At 43.5% G+C, this 18611-nt stretch overlaps 1 protein-coding gene across 4 annotated transcripts in view; it reads right to left on the reverse strand.

Moving 5' to 3' along the window:
• The window catches only part of ZC2HC1A (zinc finger C2HC-type containing 1A), a 49842-nt gene extending 34647 nt beyond the window's left edge, over positions 1 to 15195 (reverse strand). For 3 of the 4 annotated variants that reach the window (XM_075920485.1, XM_075920483.1, XM_075920484.1), the window contains exons 1-5: positions 15037 to 15195; positions 8915 to 8991; positions 7299 to 7415; positions 5278 to 5419; positions 3156 to 3304 (exon numbers count right to left, since the gene is read on the reverse strand). In XM_075920485.1, coding sequence (XP_075776600.1) covers positions 3156 to 3304; positions 5278 to 5419; positions 7299 to 7415; positions 8915 to 8991; positions 15037 to 15052 — 501 coding nt within the window. In that variant the 5' untranslated portion in view covers positions 15053 to 15195. The remainder of the gene's footprint in view (positions 1 to 3155; positions 3305 to 5277; positions 5420 to 7298; positions 7416 to 8914; positions 8992 to 15036) is intronic. The other variant, XM_075920482.1, reaches the window with a different exon arrangement.
• Between the last annotated feature and the right edge of the window lie 3416 nt (positions 15196 to 18611).

The raw sequence follows: 18611 nt of genomic DNA on the forward strand, positions 1-18611 counted from the left end.
CTGCCCCGGGCTTCTTCAAGTCAGCTGCTCGTCAGTTTCAGCAGCGGCTGACTTGGGGACGCCCGGGGCAGAGCAGCTGTGGGGTTGCCGAGTTGGTCCCGCAGAGCCAAGGGGCAGCGCTACGGGACCAACCCAGCACCCCAGCTGCTTTGCCCCGGGCGTACCCAAGTCAGCCGCTCCTGAAACTGATGAGTGGCTGACTCAGGGAAGCCCAGGGCAGAGCAGCTCTAATTGGCTGCCTAGAGCACTTCCGTTTTCCAGGTGGTGCCGGACTAGCAGGCGTGCCAGACCACTGGATGCTGGACAACTGGAGTTTTACTGTACACACACACACACACACACACACACACACACACACACACCCCTCGACAAATACGCTCGCCCGTGGTGAGTAGATTTTACCAGCTGGCGAGTGTAAAAGACAACACAAAAAAGGGGTGGGGGGGGCAAAACGTTTTGCTTGGGGCAGCAAAAAACCTAGAGCTGGCCCTGGGGGAGGGGAAGGGGCTGGGCTGGGCTGTGGGGAGGGAAGGGGAGGAGAAAAATATGGGGAAGGGGCTTGTGCTGAGGGGAGGGTAGGGAAGGGGAGGAGAGCGGAGGAGGTCAGGAGAAGAAGAAGAAGAAGAAGAAGAAAGGGGAAGGCACCAAGAGACAGGGGTGCAGGAGAGACAAATCCCAGGGGGCCAAGTGCAGACAATGAGGAAAAGGGCAGGAGGGAAGGTGTCAGTGGGAGGGGGGAACAGGGTGATGCTGGGAGAGGAGAGGAAAAGGGCACTGGGGGCTAGAGGGAGGAGGGGGAGGTGCTGGGAGAAGGCTTGAAAGAAGGGGTGGGCATGAGGAAGGCGAGGAGCAAGGCATGTGTGAGGGCACAGGGGCATGAGGGGAACAGGGGAGAGGATGGCGAGGGGGTGGGTATCAGGGAAAAAGAGGGCAAAGGGGGCAGGAGGGAAGGGGGAGGCACCAGGAGGGTGCAGGTGCCAGGAGATTCTGGGGGTGAAGCAGAAGGGCAGACACCTGAAGGGGAGGGACCAGCACCAGAGGAGAGGCAGGGCAGGTGTGTAGAGGGAGGTGTTAGGAGAGGGGATGAGGAGGGGTAGCTCACATGATCAGAGTGGGGCTACTGGAGGAGTGGGCACAGGGGGGAGAGAAGGGCTGGTGGAGGGGGGCAGGTCTCAGGACAGCAGAGGAGGGTGAGGGGTGGTAGGAAGCAGGCACCAGGGGAGCTGATGGAGCAAGGGGAGGAGACATGGCAGCAGAGGGAAAAGGTAGAGGTTTATAAGGTATTTATTAACAACTTGGTGATATTTATTAATAACTTATTAGTAATTACTGTTCTTATTAGGAATTTATGCCATTAAAAAAAAAGCACACTTTTTTGGGGGGGAGGGCAGCGAGTCCCTTTTTTGTCTGGCGAGTAGGGTTTTCCGTATTTTGTCAAGCCCTGTGTGTGCGTGTGTATATATCCCTGCCTCTGTAACCTCCACTCCAATTCATCTGAAGAAGTGGGTTTTATCCACAAAAGATTATGCCCTAATATATCTATGGAAACATCTACACAGCAGCACTATTTTGGGATAACATCTGTTATCTCAAAATAGTATTCTGCATGTCTTAAGAACATGCTTGTTATTTTGAAATACATTTGAAAGAATGGGCTTCTTATTCCAGTTTCCTGTAAACCTCATTGCAGAGGATTAAAAGGAAGCTGCCAGAATAGTGATTTATTTTGAAATTAGCACTGTGTAGACAACGCCAAATTTTGAAATAAGCTCTTTTAAAATAAGCTATGTAATTTGTGTAGCTCAAATTGCGTAGCATATTTTGAGGTACACACTACTGCGTAGATGTATCCTGTTAGTCTCTAAGGTTCCACAGGACTCCTTGTTGTTTGTGCAGATACAGACTAACGTGGCTACCCCTCTGATAATTTTATTTAGTTGTTTTAGTTTACACTTGTTTTGTTAGCATTTTCCTTTTCTGTCTACATCTCTCATGTCCAGACATCTGTGTACCATCATCTCAGCAACCTGGTATATTTATCAGAGAGCTGCTAGGCAGATGTCTGGACATGAGAGATGTAGACAGAAAAGGAAAATGGTAACAAAACAAGTGTAAACTAAAACAACTAAATAAAATTATCAGAGGGGTAGCCACGTTAGTCTGTATCTGCAAAAACAACAAGGAGTCCTGTGGCACCTTAAAGGTGAACATGGCTTTACTATAAATAAATCTGACAAAGTAAGTCTTTGCCCATGTAAGCTTATGAGCAAATAAATCTGTGAGTCTTTAAGATGCCATAGACTCATTGTTTTTGTTTGTCTATTTTGTTGGTAATTTCTCATATGTCCCATGAAAAAAAGTCAGAATTGTCATACTCTAGTACAGTGTTTCTTCAGCTGTGTTCTGCGGCACACTCAGAGGTGTGCTGTGGAGAATATAATTCAAAATGGCCACCCTTAAAGGGGCAGGCTACCTTTTATTGAGCAAAAAAAAACCCCAACCCGTGTTCCCCCCAACTTCCCCCCCCCCCCAGCAAAAAATCCTTGGTGTTCCTCATAAAAAAAAATTATTGTTTGGTATTCCTTGGTCTTAAAAAGTTTAAGAAACACTGCTCTAGTACCTTAACTTGCTCCACAGTTAAGAATCCAGTTCAAAATTCAGTTCTTGTTTTTATTATGTTCTCTGGACTTGTTTCAACCTAGTTTACAAATCTTGCCTTTCTGTACTCCTCCTCCTCCTAATGCCTCCATAAACCTTCAGTATTCTGCATGCAAAAGTCTGGAGCACTACATCTCTTCCATTTCCCAGAATCTCACTGATCTTTTGAGACAGCTTTCTTTTATCTGACTCGTATTATCTGGGAAAGTCTTCCTGAATCTCTACACTTAATTAACTATCATCCAACCCCCTAAACTTTTCTCTTATCTATGCCTCTTGATTTCTCTTTCACACAGTTATGTTATTCTGGACTTGCATTATTTAACTCTACAAATCCTCATCTGTGTCTATAAATATATTTAAAGTTATTTAACTCTATTTAACACTATACATCTAAATATTTATCTTTGTGATACTCCTAAAATGATTAACTGACTTGGCTTAACAATCAAAGACATAAAAATAAATCATCAGTCAAAGAAAGTATCATAATTCACCTGTGTTCGGGCAGGCAGCTTCCCTTTTGCATCAGCAGTCAATTTTCCTTTATTAGTAATACGTGCTGCCTGTTCCTTGCAGAAACTGATGTGCCGGTCAGCTGCATTTTCATTAAATCTTCTCTGGCAATATGGGCACTGAATGTAATCTTAAAAACAAAACAAAAAACACCTTAACTTGAAAAAGGGAAGATGAACAACGGGTCTTTCAGGCAGTTGTACAACTACTTTATAGTAATTTCCTCTAGACTGTATTTTACTAGCTTGCTTATGATAATATCTTATAAGACCTATAAGACTAATTAAAATTCAAGATATATAATTTCTATAGCTGCTAATAGGAACCTTTGCATTTGAGTGCCCTAATTTATCATTGGGATTTGAATTACACTTTCAAAAACTTTATTATTGAAGTCCCAAAAGATAACAATAGCAATTTCAAGTTTTCACCGATAATTTTGAAACAAGTGAACATTGTGCATACTGAAAGCATTACTAAAAAATTAAGTCACATATGGACCAGGGAAACTGAATCAAAGGGAAAATGTAACTCAAATTAGAGACATTCTTAAACAGATTAATTTGTGCGTACGTTGTAATTCGGGATGAATTTAATCACTGCAGTGACTACAGTCTCTCTTGCTTTGCAAAAGGAATAACTTTTGCTAGCTTTGCAAAAGGTAGGAAAAGCTTTGCTAAAATTTGTAACAATGAAAGATAATCCTGGCTTCTATGTTCAAAGATGTTTCCTTAGAGATGATAAATTTCAAGGAGAAAATATACTTGGGTAAAGTTACAAAGCTTTCAGACCTACATGTCTAAACTCTGCCATTTGACATGTGGATACCAGACTCAACCAGCTACAGAAATCAATGTTCACACAGATTAAATCTTTGGACTTCATATAAAGGAATGGTAACAAAAAGAGAATTAATCCGATATGGTAACATATACATTAATAGCCTGGAAGGCCTCTTCACATGGGTGCTGAGTGAGAAGGGAAAGGAGAGTGCCCTGTATTGGTAACTACCTTTAAAATTACACAAATACTAGCAAATCCACAATAAATGATGGCAGAATCCAAGCAGTGTACCGTAAGAATTACCTTACTGGATTAAAAATAGTATTTCATTTTGCCCCATTCCTGTCTCCAACATTGGCCAGTAGGGATGGTGCTAGATATCCTGAACAAGTAATTACAGAAAAAAATGCTCACGGGGAAGATTTTTTTTTAAAAATCCTAGAGGGGACATGATCGGAAAGGGGGCATGATCGGAAACCCAATGGAAGTCTTCACATTTATTTCAATAGGCTTTAAATCAGACCCTTAAAGGTAATCTTAAGACCTTAAGCATCAGGGTTTGCATACTTTCCAAACTGTACTTGGTTAGTTTATTCTTTGACTTTTTAACTACCCAGCCACCTGGCAATGAGAAATATTGTTATTATTGTCCCATTGCACTGCAGCAGTTAAATGCACATTTTCTACAAGCAACTTGATCAAAACACAGATAAAGGTAATTTTTCAGCCCTATTAGGCTATTGTTCATTGGCTTACAGAAGGGACTGCAACAAAACATAAGAGAACACAGTCAAAGTGAGCATTCAATTGGTGGAAACACTAATACAGGACTATACCAGTGATATTCTGCATGACCTCAATTTCAAAGATGTACATTTATCCATGAAGTTAGTTAAAATTCACTTGACTTTAAATTTGGAACAATAGTTCGGAAGAGTATAAAATTTCAGTCCAAATTTTGGAACAAATAATATGTGAAGTCTTCACTTGACTATAGACAGTTATCATAAAAAATGGCATAACAGCATGAGTGCTACGCATTCTCCTCAACATAATTCTCATACTTTATGGGGCGGCCTGATTCTTAAAGAAAGATTTCCTTTTCCAAAGAAAGGAAACAAAAACCTGACTCATCCCATAGACGTTAGCAATTCTTAGTCAGTCAGACTCCGTAACAGATCATCAGCTATTTAGCTGTTATCAGATGACAGTTCTCTGTACACATTCATGAGCATCTGATTCCTTTTTATTCCTTACCAATTCAACACATACAACATATCAAAATTACAAACTTTGATGGAACTTCACCATTTCACATACCTGGATCATATGAAGGTGGAGGAGGAGGAGGAAGTTTTCCACCCTCTTTGAGAGTCTGATCTAGTCCTTTGGCTGCTCGTATAGTTGCTATAAATTCCTCATGCTTTCGTCTCCAGTTGGATTGTTTTTTGGGGGGTTCTGGCTATGAAGCCAACAAAAAAAAAATTAAGGTGTTTTGGGGTACCTCATTTTATACAACACATTTCTGATTTTATTATGCACTATTTAATACTATAGTGATAGAAATGTAGCCGTGTTAGTCTGGTGTAGCTGAAACAAAATACAGGACTATGTAGCACTTTAAAGACTAACAAGATGGTTTATTAGATGATGAGCTTTCGTGGGCCAGACCCACTTCCTAAGATCAAATAGATAGCTTCTCCAATTATCACCTCTAATACCATTAACTCACAGACATCTACCCTTCCCCACCTCTAATATCATTAACTCACAGGCATTCACCTTCCCTTTCCCTGCCCCCCCCCCCGCATCCGCCTTCTGTTCTGAAATGTGATTTGTCCTTTTCATATGTGTTCTTTTTTTTTAAATTGTATCCTTTGGTATATATGGTTGTGACTATTTTCTTCCACAATTTGATCTGAGGAAGTGGATCTGGCCCACGAAAGCTCATCATCTAATAAACCATCTTGTTCGTCTTTAAAGTGCTACATAGTCCTGTTTTTTATTTAATACTATAATATTTAAAATCCTGTCTGACCCTAAAGCAAAGTTATATTTCAAAACACATAAAGAGCTATGTGTTTGCATAAATCTGCAAAGAAGAACATGGGTGACACCTTAAACGAGAAAGATCTGGATATCCAGTTTGGCATAAGGATGACAAAAGTTTGTGTCTCAGAAACACAAAGAGTAAATATTTTAATCAGCAGTATACCTGGAATTTCTGAAAACCGTGATTTCTGATACCCTTTTCTGCTCTCTGATCCCTAGTCCAGAGCCAAAACTGAGTGTGACAGAGTAGTATATCTGCAGTAACCTGTGAAATCCCTTTTATTCTGTAATTTCTATTTTGATTTTGTGCCATGTGTGAAACGTGTAACTTTGCAAGTCTATTACAATGTATCCTGTCCAGAAAACATGCTTGTTATCTTGAAGGATTCTTGCTGAGAAGCTATCACAGAGCAGTCTAAGGCCAGAAACTTGGAGTGTGCCTCAACTGCTGGACTAAAATCATAGAACAATGAATTTTCTACACAGTGGCATCAGTGTGGTTGGTAGATTTGCAACTGTTCAGCCAAAGAGGTGAACCTCAGGACTTCTCTTATTTTGTAAAGATCTGTAAATTTCTAGTGCTTTTCAAAGAGAAAAGTGACTGTGGCTAAGAAATTCCTTAGCTAAGCCTGTCTTCTTTGCTTTCCTGTAACTTTGTCCCTGAAAGGTTTATACCCACAACTAAGTGGAATTCTGAGATATTGGTTTCAGGGTTTGGGGCAGCTGAGACTACAGAGTCCCAACATCATAAGAAAGAGTTCAGACGTGGAGTCTAAACTCTAGAGACCCAGATCTAGAACAGTGGTCAGAATCTGCCCAGACCCTGTTAGAGGAATGTTGGACCCAGTGGTTTTGTTCACTCATGTCCATCCAGAGAAAAACTAGGGCAGACTGGCACTTAGAATAGCATACTAATCTTGAATAGTATACTAATCTTGAAAACATTTGCACTGGTCCATCACATTTCACAATTATGTCATTCTGATTACATCATTTTTCTTTCTACATTTTAATTCCAATATGATTTTAGCAACCAGTGTCTTATTAAATGCTACAGGTTACTACTTTATATCACTAGAAAGCTGGGTCTGTTTTAATCTAATCTAAATTTTTACAAGATAGTGGACTTTACAATTATACCGGTTTCTTGATCTAACTGTATGTTTTGGCTAAGGTTGTTCTGACTGCCACATATGCATTACCACCAGTGGTATTCCTTGCACACAAATAATTAACTGAACACAAAATACAAGCCCAAAAATCATAATATTCAGAGGCTATCTACCTACCCGTGGTTTCAGAGGTTTTACTGTGGAAATATCAGTTCCTTCTGCTCTCTGTCTACTGGAATCAAATGCCTTCCTTTTCCTTGTAGCAGTTTTTTGGCAAATGGGTGAATGCTTTTTCTGTAAAAAGAAGAGGGGAAATGTATGCAATATTTATACAAACAGCATGAAGATCTTATTAGAAAGTTCAATCATCAGATAAAAAAATAACCAATAGCCTTCTATTTCTCAAGATGATGCGAATGATTTCACCTAAACATTTATGCCACTTCTTGTTGAATTGTCAGTCTTCTCTCTAAAACACGCAGCCATACCAAGTGTTGAGAAAAAAGGTACAAGCTCAAAGCAAATACATTATATGGATAAATAATTACTGTCATTGCATACAGAAGTTGGATGATTCGAACCTCAATTTGCGTATCTCCTTACATTTTTCTTCCGAAAGAGGCTTTTCTGACATTTGTCCCATCTGTACTGGGCCAAATGTCGGGGGGAAAAGCCTGTTTCGAAACATCCTTTCTTCCTCGTAGAACGAGGTTTACAAGGAGGCAAAAAAAAACGCATCTGCTTTTCTGAATTTTTTTTCAGAAAAGCAGACGCATTCCTTGGATACTTCTGGTATCCCAGAAAACTTTGCAGTCTAGACGTACCCTAAGTGAGAGGAAGCTTGACATTAAGTTCTTCACTATAAAATGAATAATAATAAAGATTGGTGTTAAGAAGGACATGCTCACACTTCATAGCAACGCAGATCGGGGATGGTTGACAAAGTTCACCCTTTCTCAATTTAGTACAGGATGATATGTGGGCTTACATATTCAGAAGTGACTAGTAATTGTAAGTGTCCTTAAAAAGGCCTGATTTTCACTGGAACTCTGAAAATCAGGTTTGTTTACGGTGTTTTAAGTAGAGTACCCTCACAAAGCAGGAACTAAACGTCATTAGTAACTTTTGAAAATGTAGACCCGGATGCTTTGCTGCCCTGACCACATCAGAGGGATCAACACAGGATTCTAAGTTGAGAAACCTATTTCAAAATAGGGATGTTACATTTAGATTAATTAAAAAAAATTGAATAGTCAGTGAGATATCCACTGACTACTGGATTAGTCTATAAGTGTGCCTCCACCCTTGAACTGCAAGAAGAAGAGGGGAAATGTACGCAATATTTATACAAACAGCATGAATCTCGGCTCTTGCTACAGTTCAAAAGCAGAAGCCCTGCAGGAAGCATGGGGCTTCCTTTTGAAATGTACAAGAGCCTCATTAGCCCCACTGGGGTTCTTGTACATTTCAAAAGCAGAACTGCAGCAGAAGCAGCGCAAGCAGACACTGCTTCAGTCCCTGCTTGTGCCATTTCCCTCTGTGCCTCTACTTCCCCTGTCCCCCGCAGAGACATTGATGGGGGGAACTGGCTTTTAAGCCAGCTTCCCCCAAGCAGCAGCTCCTACTCCTCCCCACTTGCTGCCTCTCTCTGATAGAGGCAGTGGGGGGGAGAGGGAAGAAGCAACTAGTTGCATCACTAGTCGACAATCCGATAAACTGTTCATCCAAAAGTTGACTAATCTCTTACATCTGTATTTCAAAAGCAAATAGAAAAAGATATTCATTTTACTCACCAGTGCTGTTGGAAAGAATGTCCTTCCACAAATCTTGCATGGTAATAGATCTCCAGCTGGAACTGAAAGATCAGTTTCTAACAAAAAGAAAAAAAAACATGCATATTTATTATAAACAAACTGATTTTTTTCAACTTTTTGACAACACTTTGGGTATGTAAAAAAATCTTTTCTTCCACCTTGCCCTTGCTGACTTAATATATTTAGTAGGAATGTGTAACTGGTTAACTGGGAGCAGCCTTCAACCTGGTCTGGGATTCAGTGGTCTTCCACACGGCCAGAAGCGGCAGACCAGGGGTGAGGTGCTGCCAGCTCCCAGCCCTGCTACTCCAGGGCTGCCAGAGAGGAATAATCAATTCCACAAATAGAAGATGAGAAATGACTGCCTATGAATAAGTACTGCAGAAAGAAATCTGGGAGTTTTAGTGGATCACAATATAATACCATTGCGAAAGTGTGGGGGGGGGGGGTGGAAGCAAACTGCATTCTGAGATGTATTGGCAGGAGTGTTGTAACCAAGACACAAAGGTTAATTCTTCCATTCTACTGAGGAGTGGAGTACTGGGCACCACTTTGGTAAACATGTAGACAAATTGAGGAAAAACAAGAAGAAAGAAACAAAAATGATTAAAGGTCTAGACAACATCATCTATGAGGAATAATTGAAAAGAAAAAAAGGTTTAATCTGGAGAAAACAAAAAGGAGACATGGACAAAGAGGAATAAAACAACAGTCTTAAAATACTTAAAACATTGCAAGAAAATGTAGGGTGATAAAATTGTTCTTAACAGAAGAGGACAGGAAAAGGTGGCTTAAGTTGAAGCAAGGAAGTTTAGACATTAAGAAAAATTTCCTAATGGTAAGTGTTGTTAAGTACTGGAATTAATTGCCAAGAAAGACTGCGGTATTTGCATCATTGGAGCTTTTTAAGAACAGGTTACACTGTCACAAACACCTGTCATGAAAAGTCTAATTAATTATTGCTGCTTCAGTGCAAGGGACTGGACTAGATGATCTACTCAAGTCCCTTTGAAGTTCTACATGTCTATGATTCTATATTTCACATGTTTAACTTACTAATTTTTGTCACTCTTTGGAAAGAAATATTATTACATGAGCAGGTCCTTTATCACAGCATATGTAACCCACATTTCTTTTTATAAAAATAATTTAAACTATTATTTTCTAAGTGCTTGCAAATTGATTTAAAGTGACAGTTGGCATGATTTGTTCTTCACACATCCATGTCAAACCAGCCCAATAGCTTTCTTTGGCAGGAGAACAAGCATTTTGGATAAGGGGGAAGCAGTAGGTGTGGTATATATTGACTTTGGTAAGGTTTTTTGATACTGTCAGACGTGACTTTCTCATGAACAGATTAGGGAAATACAAACTAGATGGACCTATTATAAATTGGGTGCATAACTAGTTGGAAAACCATTTGCAGAGAGTAGCTATTAGTGGTTCAGACAAGCTGGAAGGATGGATTGAATAGGATAATGCAGGGGTCAGTTCTGCTCAATATCCTCCTCAATTATTTAGATTATGGCATAGACTGTACTTATAAAGTTTGTGGATGACACCAACCTGTGAAGGGTTTCAAGTGTTGGAGAATAAGTTTAAAATTCAAAGTGATTTGGACAAACTGGAAAAAAGATCTAAAGTAAATAGGATAAACTTCAATATGGAAAAAAAATCAAAAGCACTCCACTTAGGAAGGAACTATTTTGTAACTACACATGTACAAAATGGAAAATGACTGTCTAGGAAGGAGCACTGTGGAAAGGGCTCTGGGGCTCATACTGGATCACAAACTAAATAGGAGTCAAAATGCAGGACAATGTAGCACTTTAAAGACTAACAAGATGGTTTATTAGATGATGAGCTTTCGTGGGCCAGACCCACTTCCTCAGATCAAATAGTGGAAGAAAGTAGTCACAACCATATATACCAAAGGATACAATTAAAAAAAATGAACAAATATGAAAAGGACAAATCACATTGCAGAACAGAAGGGGGATGCGGGGGGGGGGGGGGGAAGGGGGAGGAAGGAAGGTAAGTGTCTGTGAATTGCTGATATTAAAGGTAGGGAGAGTGGGATGTTTGTGAGTTAATGGTATTACAGGTGATAATTGGGGAAACTGTCTTGGTAATGGGTGAGAAAGTTCAAAGTCTTGTTAAGTCCTTGTTGACAAGTGTCGAATTTTAACATGAATGACAGTTCAGAGGATTCCCTTTATGATCTGGACACATGGCCAAGAAACACTGGAGATATTCCACAGAGATTTCAACAACCTACACCCCACCATCAACCTCAGCCTGGACCATTCTACACGAGAGATCCACTTCCTGGACACCACCGTACAAATCAACAATGGAAAATTAGACACCACTCTCTACAGAAAACCCACCGACTCATACAGTTACCTACATGCATCCAGCTCCCATCCAGAACACACCACACGATCCATCGTCTACAGCCAAGCCCTTCGATACAACCGCATCTGCTCTAACCCCACTGACAGAGACCAGAAGCTTCAGGATCTCTACCAAGCATTTATAAATCTCAACTACCCACCCAGAGAAATAAAAAAGCAAATTGAAAGAGCCAGACGAATACCTAGAAACCATCTACTTCAAGACAGACCCAAGAAAACCAACAATAGAACACCACTTGTCATCACCTACAACCCCCAACTTAAACCTGTCCAACACATTATCAATAAACTACAGCCTATATTGGAACAGGATACCATACTCAAAGAGGCTCTGGGAGACAGACCCATAGTCTCCTATAGACAACCACCTAACCTCAAGATGATTCTTACCAACCACCACAGGACATACCACACTAATACCAACCCTGGTACCTTCCCTTGCAACAAACCCCGTTGCCAGCTTTGTCCACATATTCATTCTGCTGATACCATTATTGGACCTAACCAAGTGAGTTATAAGATCAAGAACACATATTCCTGCGCATCCAGAAATATAATCTATGCTATCATGTGCCGAAAGTGTCCGTCTGCTATGTACATTGGACAAACATCTCAGACACTTCGCCAAAGGATTAATGCCCACAAAACAGATATCAGACAAGATCACAAAGAGAAAACAGTTTCTTGCCACTTTAACCAGAAAGGACACTCTCTAAATGACTTAGCCACCTGCATTCTGCTACAAAGACCTTTTACATCTGCACTTGAAAGGGAATCCTCTGAACTGTCATTCATGTTAAAATTCGACACTTGTCAACAAGGACTTAATAAGACTTTGAACTTTCTCACCCATTACCAAGACAGTTTCCCCAATTATCACCTGTAATACCATTAACTCACAAACATCCCACTCTCCCTACCTTTAATATCAGCAATTCACAGACACTTACCTTCCTTCCTCCCCCTTCCCACCCCCCCGCATCCCCTTTCTGTTCTGCAATGTGATTTGTCCTTTTCATATTTGTTCATTTTTTTTAATTGTATCCTTTGGTATATATGGTTGTGACTACTTTCTTCCACTATTTGATCTGAGGAAGTGGGTCTGGCCCACGAATAAACCATCTTGTTAGTTGGTTCTAATAAACCATCTTGTTAGTCTTTAAAGTGCTACATTGTCCTGCATTTTGCTTCAACTACCCCAGACTAACACGGCTACATTTCTATCACTATTCTAAATAGGAGTCAACACTGCAAAACTGCTGAAAAATGCAAGCATTCTAAAAGGAATGTTAAAATATGTTTATTTTGGTAAACATGTACTTGCTGAAATTTTCAGTGGATACATGTTTACACGCAGAGGGCTGGGGGAAATGCAGCGCAGGGGGGCAGGTAGCTCTGCAGAAGCCAGTACACATGGGAAACTGGCTCAAAAGCCGGCTCCCACCCGCCAACCTGCTCCTGGAGAGCTGGCTTCTGACTGTGATACTGACTCCCCGGAAGCTAGTGCGTGTCAGGAGTCAGCTGCCACCCCATAATGCAGGCTCTGATAGACAGCGCAGGGTGGCAGCTGGCTCCCTGGGAATGGGACAGGAGCCTGTGTACAACCATTTGTGGTGATCAATAAGCCCGGGCTTATTGGTTAATCGCTTAAACAGTTCTTCCATTACATCCTTAGACAGGACAAGAAGCAATGGTCTTAAACTACAGCAAAAGCAATTCAGGCTGGATTTCAGGAAAAACTCCCTATCAGAATGGTTAAGTACTAGAATAAATTGCCTTGGGAGGTTGTGGAATCTCTGTTGTTAGGGATAGAAGCAACTAGTTCACTATCCAATAAGCAAATGCCAGGCTCTTGCTACATTTCAAAAGCAGAAGTGCTGGGAGCCTGGGGCAAGCTGGAGACTCAAATAGTCCCCCACTGGTTACGCATGGGGGCCAGAAGGGAACTGTTTGAATCTCTTATTGGCCCCACACACCCAGTGGTGCTTTGCTTCTGAAATATACAAGAGCCCTCCCATGGCTCTTGTATATTTCAAAAGCAGGGAGCACAGGCTCAGCAGGAGATTGCTTGAGTCTCCCACTGGCCATGCTCCCTGCGATGCTTCCACCTTTGAAACGTAGCAAGAGCGGAGAGGGCTCTTGTTACATTTCAAAGATGGAGGTGCCCTTATCGACTAATTGAATAGTTGATACAAATTACATAAACTATTTGATTAGTTGATTAATCTAAATCTAACATCTTTCTCTTTTACTGAAGATTTTTAAGACCATGTTAGACAAACACCTGTCAGGGGATATGTAGTCTTTTCTTGGGTGCAGTGTATTGAATTCGTAGACCTCTTACATTCTCTTCCAGCCTTATTCTGCTTTCTGCTACAACCCAACCAAGTATTATTTGCATTAATCTAACTCTACCAGATAAAAAGTTGAGCTTGTCCACACTTACAGCACTGCTCCAACATTCCCACTAAGCATTATAGTACTACCTATGAGCTTCTCTTTCACTTCTCCAAGAAGTAGTAACTACAGCGCTAGGGTGGTCTACACTAGGGGTTAGCTCATTATAACAATGCTGCTCAGGAGGGTGGAAAAAGTTACATCAATAGAAGTTTGTGATATATACCATGACATAATTAATCATTTATAATATCTCAAGCAAGTGCTTCAAACTTATAATACAATCTAACACAATGCTCTAGATAAACAAGGCCTACAAGATTGCTGGCACCAACCAAAACAATGCCTAGTCCTAGTGTCAATCCCAGGATATCAACTGGCTGCAGCACATCAGCAAGGCATAGCCTTAGGTTGGGAACTCCCCAAAAAAATGCTGCAGAGATGATCAGGTGCTTTTAAAACCTGGAAGCAAATGTGTGTCTACAAACAGCCAAGCACTAAAGGGTACGTCTAGACTACATGCCTCTGGCAACAGAGGCACGTAGATTAAACTACTAGGCATAGGAAAATGAAGCTGCAATTTAAATAATCTGGGAGATGGACAAATGCCTTTGATGTTGAGGGAGGCATGTCCAGACTACTGCACTGAGTGGACAAACGCTCAGCTGATCGGCTCAGCTGGCAGCCATGTACACTTAAATGCAGTGGCGATTATTTAAATCACAGCTTCATTTTCCTATGCCTGGTAGCCTAAGCTACATGCCTCTGGCGACAGGTAGTCTAGACGTACCGTAAGCGCCCAGTTGTGGAGCCCACCCTGGCCCCGCAAGGTCACTGCTGGGCAGACAGCCGGGATGACCCGGCCCCCCAGGACACGCCGCGCGGCTCCCCAAGGCGCTGGCAGGCTGCAGCCGCTCTGAGCCGCAGCAAACGAGGCTGTTCGTGCCCCGGAGAGACCGCAAGCCGCGTAGCTCGGCGCCGGGCCGGGGCTCTGCCGAGCCACAGCGAGGAGGAACTGGGAGGGGCCCCGCACCCCCACCCCGCGGCGGCTCCGGAGCCCGGCTGCCTCCGGGGGGTGGGGGATGCGGTGCCCAAGGCGGAGCTGAGGTCCCGTATTCCCCTCCCCCAGGCACCCCCGCTCCTCGTCCCACCCCCCTTCCTAGCCAGCCCCGCCCAGCCCCGGACACACACAGCGGCCCGGCGCGGCTCCCCGCCCTCCAAGGCTCCCGCCTCCTCCCCCGGGGCTGGGACCCGCTGGGTCTCCGTTCCCCGCGCCCCACCCTTCACCTTCCAGCTCCTCCATGGCGCGCTCCGGCTCGGCTCGGCTGCCGCTGCTGTAGCAACGCGGCCCCACCCCGGCCGCTAAGATCCCCCGCTCCCATTGGCTTCCCGGCCGGCGCGCAGGGCAGGAGGGAGGGAGACAGGGCTCCCCTCCCCCCGCCGGACCTGGAGGCGCTCGCTGCTGACTCTGGCAGCCGCCTGATTCCCGCCCCCCTCGGCCTCTCTGGCCTCCTCCCTACGTGTCCGAGCTCCCCGCCTCTCCTGTCCCTGCCCGCGCACCCGCTCCCCTTGCACTGCCCCCGCCGCCAAATGCCCGCGCATCTCTAAGTCTTCCCTGCGTCTCTAGTCGCTCCCCAGATACCTCCGCGTGGCCTCCCCCACCCGGGACCTCAATCTGCTGCTCCCCTAATGCCCCGCATCCTTCCACCTCCCCAAATGACCGGGTCCTGGTCCCCATCCTTCGAGCCCTTCCCAAAGCCTCATGTCCCCCAGTTGCTCTAAATCCCCTGGTGGCCCCCAGTTCTTTTGGCTCTCTTACTTTTTCCCTGGCATCTTCCAAAATACCCCTTGTTTCCCCTCCCCATGCAATTTTCTTGCATCCAGTATGTCCTTAGTCTAATTTACGTTCCACTCTCCTGAATCCTCTGACAAATGCCTGTACATCTTTTCTTACTCTCAACTCCCCCTCCCTCAGTTCATTGCTAATCTTTTCCTTTCAACCCAGATTCCCTCTGATTGCCAGTTGCTGGACTGGGATGATGTAATTCAGAACTGGGGTACCTTTTTTGGGCCAGAGGCTGCTAACCCACAGAAAAGTCAGTTGGGGGCTGGACACAAGTGAAAAGCAAAAAAAAAAAAAAAAAAAAAAAAAAAAAAAAAAAAAAACACCTAAACAAACCCTCACTGACATGGCCCCAAACTGAGAAGGAGAAAGACACTCCCCATATTCCCTCACACATCCCATCCTGGGGAGAAGGATAAACTAGTACATTTTATGTGCTCTATCCCCATGGAGAAGCAATGTGGGGGCTAGAGCACCTTCCCAATACTGGAGGGGAGCCCCAAGCCTCAGGGGCTGGATCTAGGTTCCCCACCCCTGTAATCAATCACTTGATAATTGCCCTGGTCTCCCTTTGAAGCACTGGCCACAGTCAGAAGATGGGCTATTGTGCTAGATGGACCATTGATCTGACCAAATCTGACTAACATTATTCTGTTCCCTTTAGGGATGTAAGTGACTAGCTGACTATCCAATAAGCAAAAGCAGAGGCAGCAAGTGGGGGAACAGGAGCCAGCGCTGGGTGGAGCCTGCTTAAAAGCTCGTTCCCCCAAGCATTGTCTCCGTGGGAGGCAAGGGAGGCAGGCGGGTAGCAGGGACTGGGAGTGAGCCTGGAATCAGCTGATTCCCAGCTCATGCCCAGTCTCAAATGCTGCACCTCTGCTTTGTAAACGTAATAAGAGCCTGCTGCCTCTTAATACATTTGAAAAGCTAAAGCACAGCGGGGGGGACCCAGTGCAAGCCAGGAATCACCTGTCCCGGCTTGTGCTGGATCCCCCATACTGGGCTTCTGGCAGGCTCTTAATACATTTAAAAGGCAGAACCACAGTGGGGTTAGCTCTTCTGCCAGAGCTAATCCAGCTGTAGCGCCACCGCTTATCAACTAATTGAAAATCCATCAACTAGTCAATTAGTTGGTTGATAAAAAATTAACATCCCTAATTCCCTTGTATCAACTCTCCCTCTACCCTCAAATCCCACTGTTATGTCTTATTTTTCTCTATACCAATCTATCCCAAATCTCCTTATATCATTTTCCATCTTCCTACTTCTATCTGCAATGGCATATCATCCATTAATTATGATTAATTCTCTTAGAGCTGCTGAAAATCTAGAACGGGTCAGCTACCTTTCAGAAGTGGCATGCAAAGATTTATTCACTTCTATGTACGGATCCTCATGCTGGGGGGGGGGGAGGGTGGAGAGAAAAGAAGCAGGCTGGATACAGTGACCATATTTTCTGAACCAGCTATAGCTAGCATTTTAACGTTCTCATGTTAGTTTACCAAACTTCATTTTAAATAAAGTAAAATTCTAATTTATGTCCAACACAAAAGTTTTAATGCTTTATTTATGGTAGGGATGGGGAACCTTTTTTGGGTCAGGGGCCACTGACCCACAGAAAAATCAGTTGGGGACCACACAAGTGGGAAGCAAAAAAACTCCAACCCCCCCCAACCCTCACTGATGTGGCCCCCTACTGAGACACCTCACTCCTCTGATGCTCCAGCCTCATGGTGTAAGGGGAAGGGACAAGGAAGACTGAGGTTCAGAATTTCCCAGATTTACTTTTCTGGGATTCTGGAGTTAGTGGATTTTATGGACCCACTTAGATTCTGGGACTAAATATGTTTCTCTTTATTTAATCACAATCCCTTTCTTGTTCAGTCCATTTCCCTGGTTTTAAATCATTGTTTGTGTCTCAACTCTAGGCTTAACTTCCCCACACAAAGCAGGCAAGGTATCTTATACAATTCAAATTTCAGCACTGTATCCCCATTGGTTCTTCTGGCCCCCTGCCAACATCCTTGCTAGCTACCTGAGTTTAATCCCTTAGTCACTGGGTGATGGCGAGTGCCCCTCCTATCCATCACAGTAGTCTTGGTCAGGGAGGAGATTGAGTGATGGACTATGGGGGTCTGGGCATGAGGGAGATACTTACCTGGCTTTGCACCCCCTTGAAGTAACTGCTGCAGTCACGCAGTCCTGGGTCAGCCCCAGAGACCGGAGGCAGGGCCGACTGATCCATTAGGCACAGTAGGCACTGTGCCTAGGACACACAATACTTTTAGGGGACCATGAAAATGTTTTAATTTATTTTAAAATCAGAAGAAAAAAATGAACTTTTAGGGTTGAGGAAAATATTTAAATTTTTTCTTACATCAGAAAAAAATGAAACTTTCAGGGCCCACGAAAATCTATTAAATTTTACCTAAAACAGAAAAAAATAAAATGTTGAAGTATTTAAAGTTATATCAAAAATAATTTTTAATATTGATATTATTATGGTGGGAGGGGCCCACGAAGGCAAAAATGCCTATGGCCCACAAAAGTCATAATGCGGCCCTGACCGGAGGCACTGCTGCTGTGGCCACCTCACTCCCTAAACATTCTTTTTAGGTAGGGTGACCAGATCACAGCAGCATTGGGGTGCAGTTGGCTTGCTCACGCTCCACTTCTGCTTCACATTCCATTCCTTCCCTGCTTGTCCTCCCCTTCCCTGCCTGTCACTGGCTTACTTGTCCTTCCTCAGTTCCCCACCTGTGCCTTGCTTCCTCTCACCTTCCCCAACTTCCATTCCCTTCCTCATTTCCCCACCAGACACCCCCTTGCCCACTGCTGGCTCACTGCTCACCTCAAGAGCTCATCCTTGCCCCCACTTCCCTCCTCACCCCTCTCACTGCTTGCTACCTCACTCCCTCTCAATTCTCACCTCCTCACCCTCTCCACCCATCACTTGCTTCAATGCTTACTTGGGTGCTTGCCTTTTCATCCCCAGTCCCCTGCCCACCACTCACCTTCC

This window comes from Pelodiscus sinensis, chromosome 2 (genome assembly GCF_049634645.1).
Source record: "Pelodiscus sinensis isolate JC-2024 chromosome 2, ASM4963464v1, whole genome shotgun sequence".
In the NCBI taxonomy this organism is placed as follows: Eukaryota; Metazoa; Chordata; order Testudines; family Trionychidae; genus Pelodiscus; species Pelodiscus sinensis.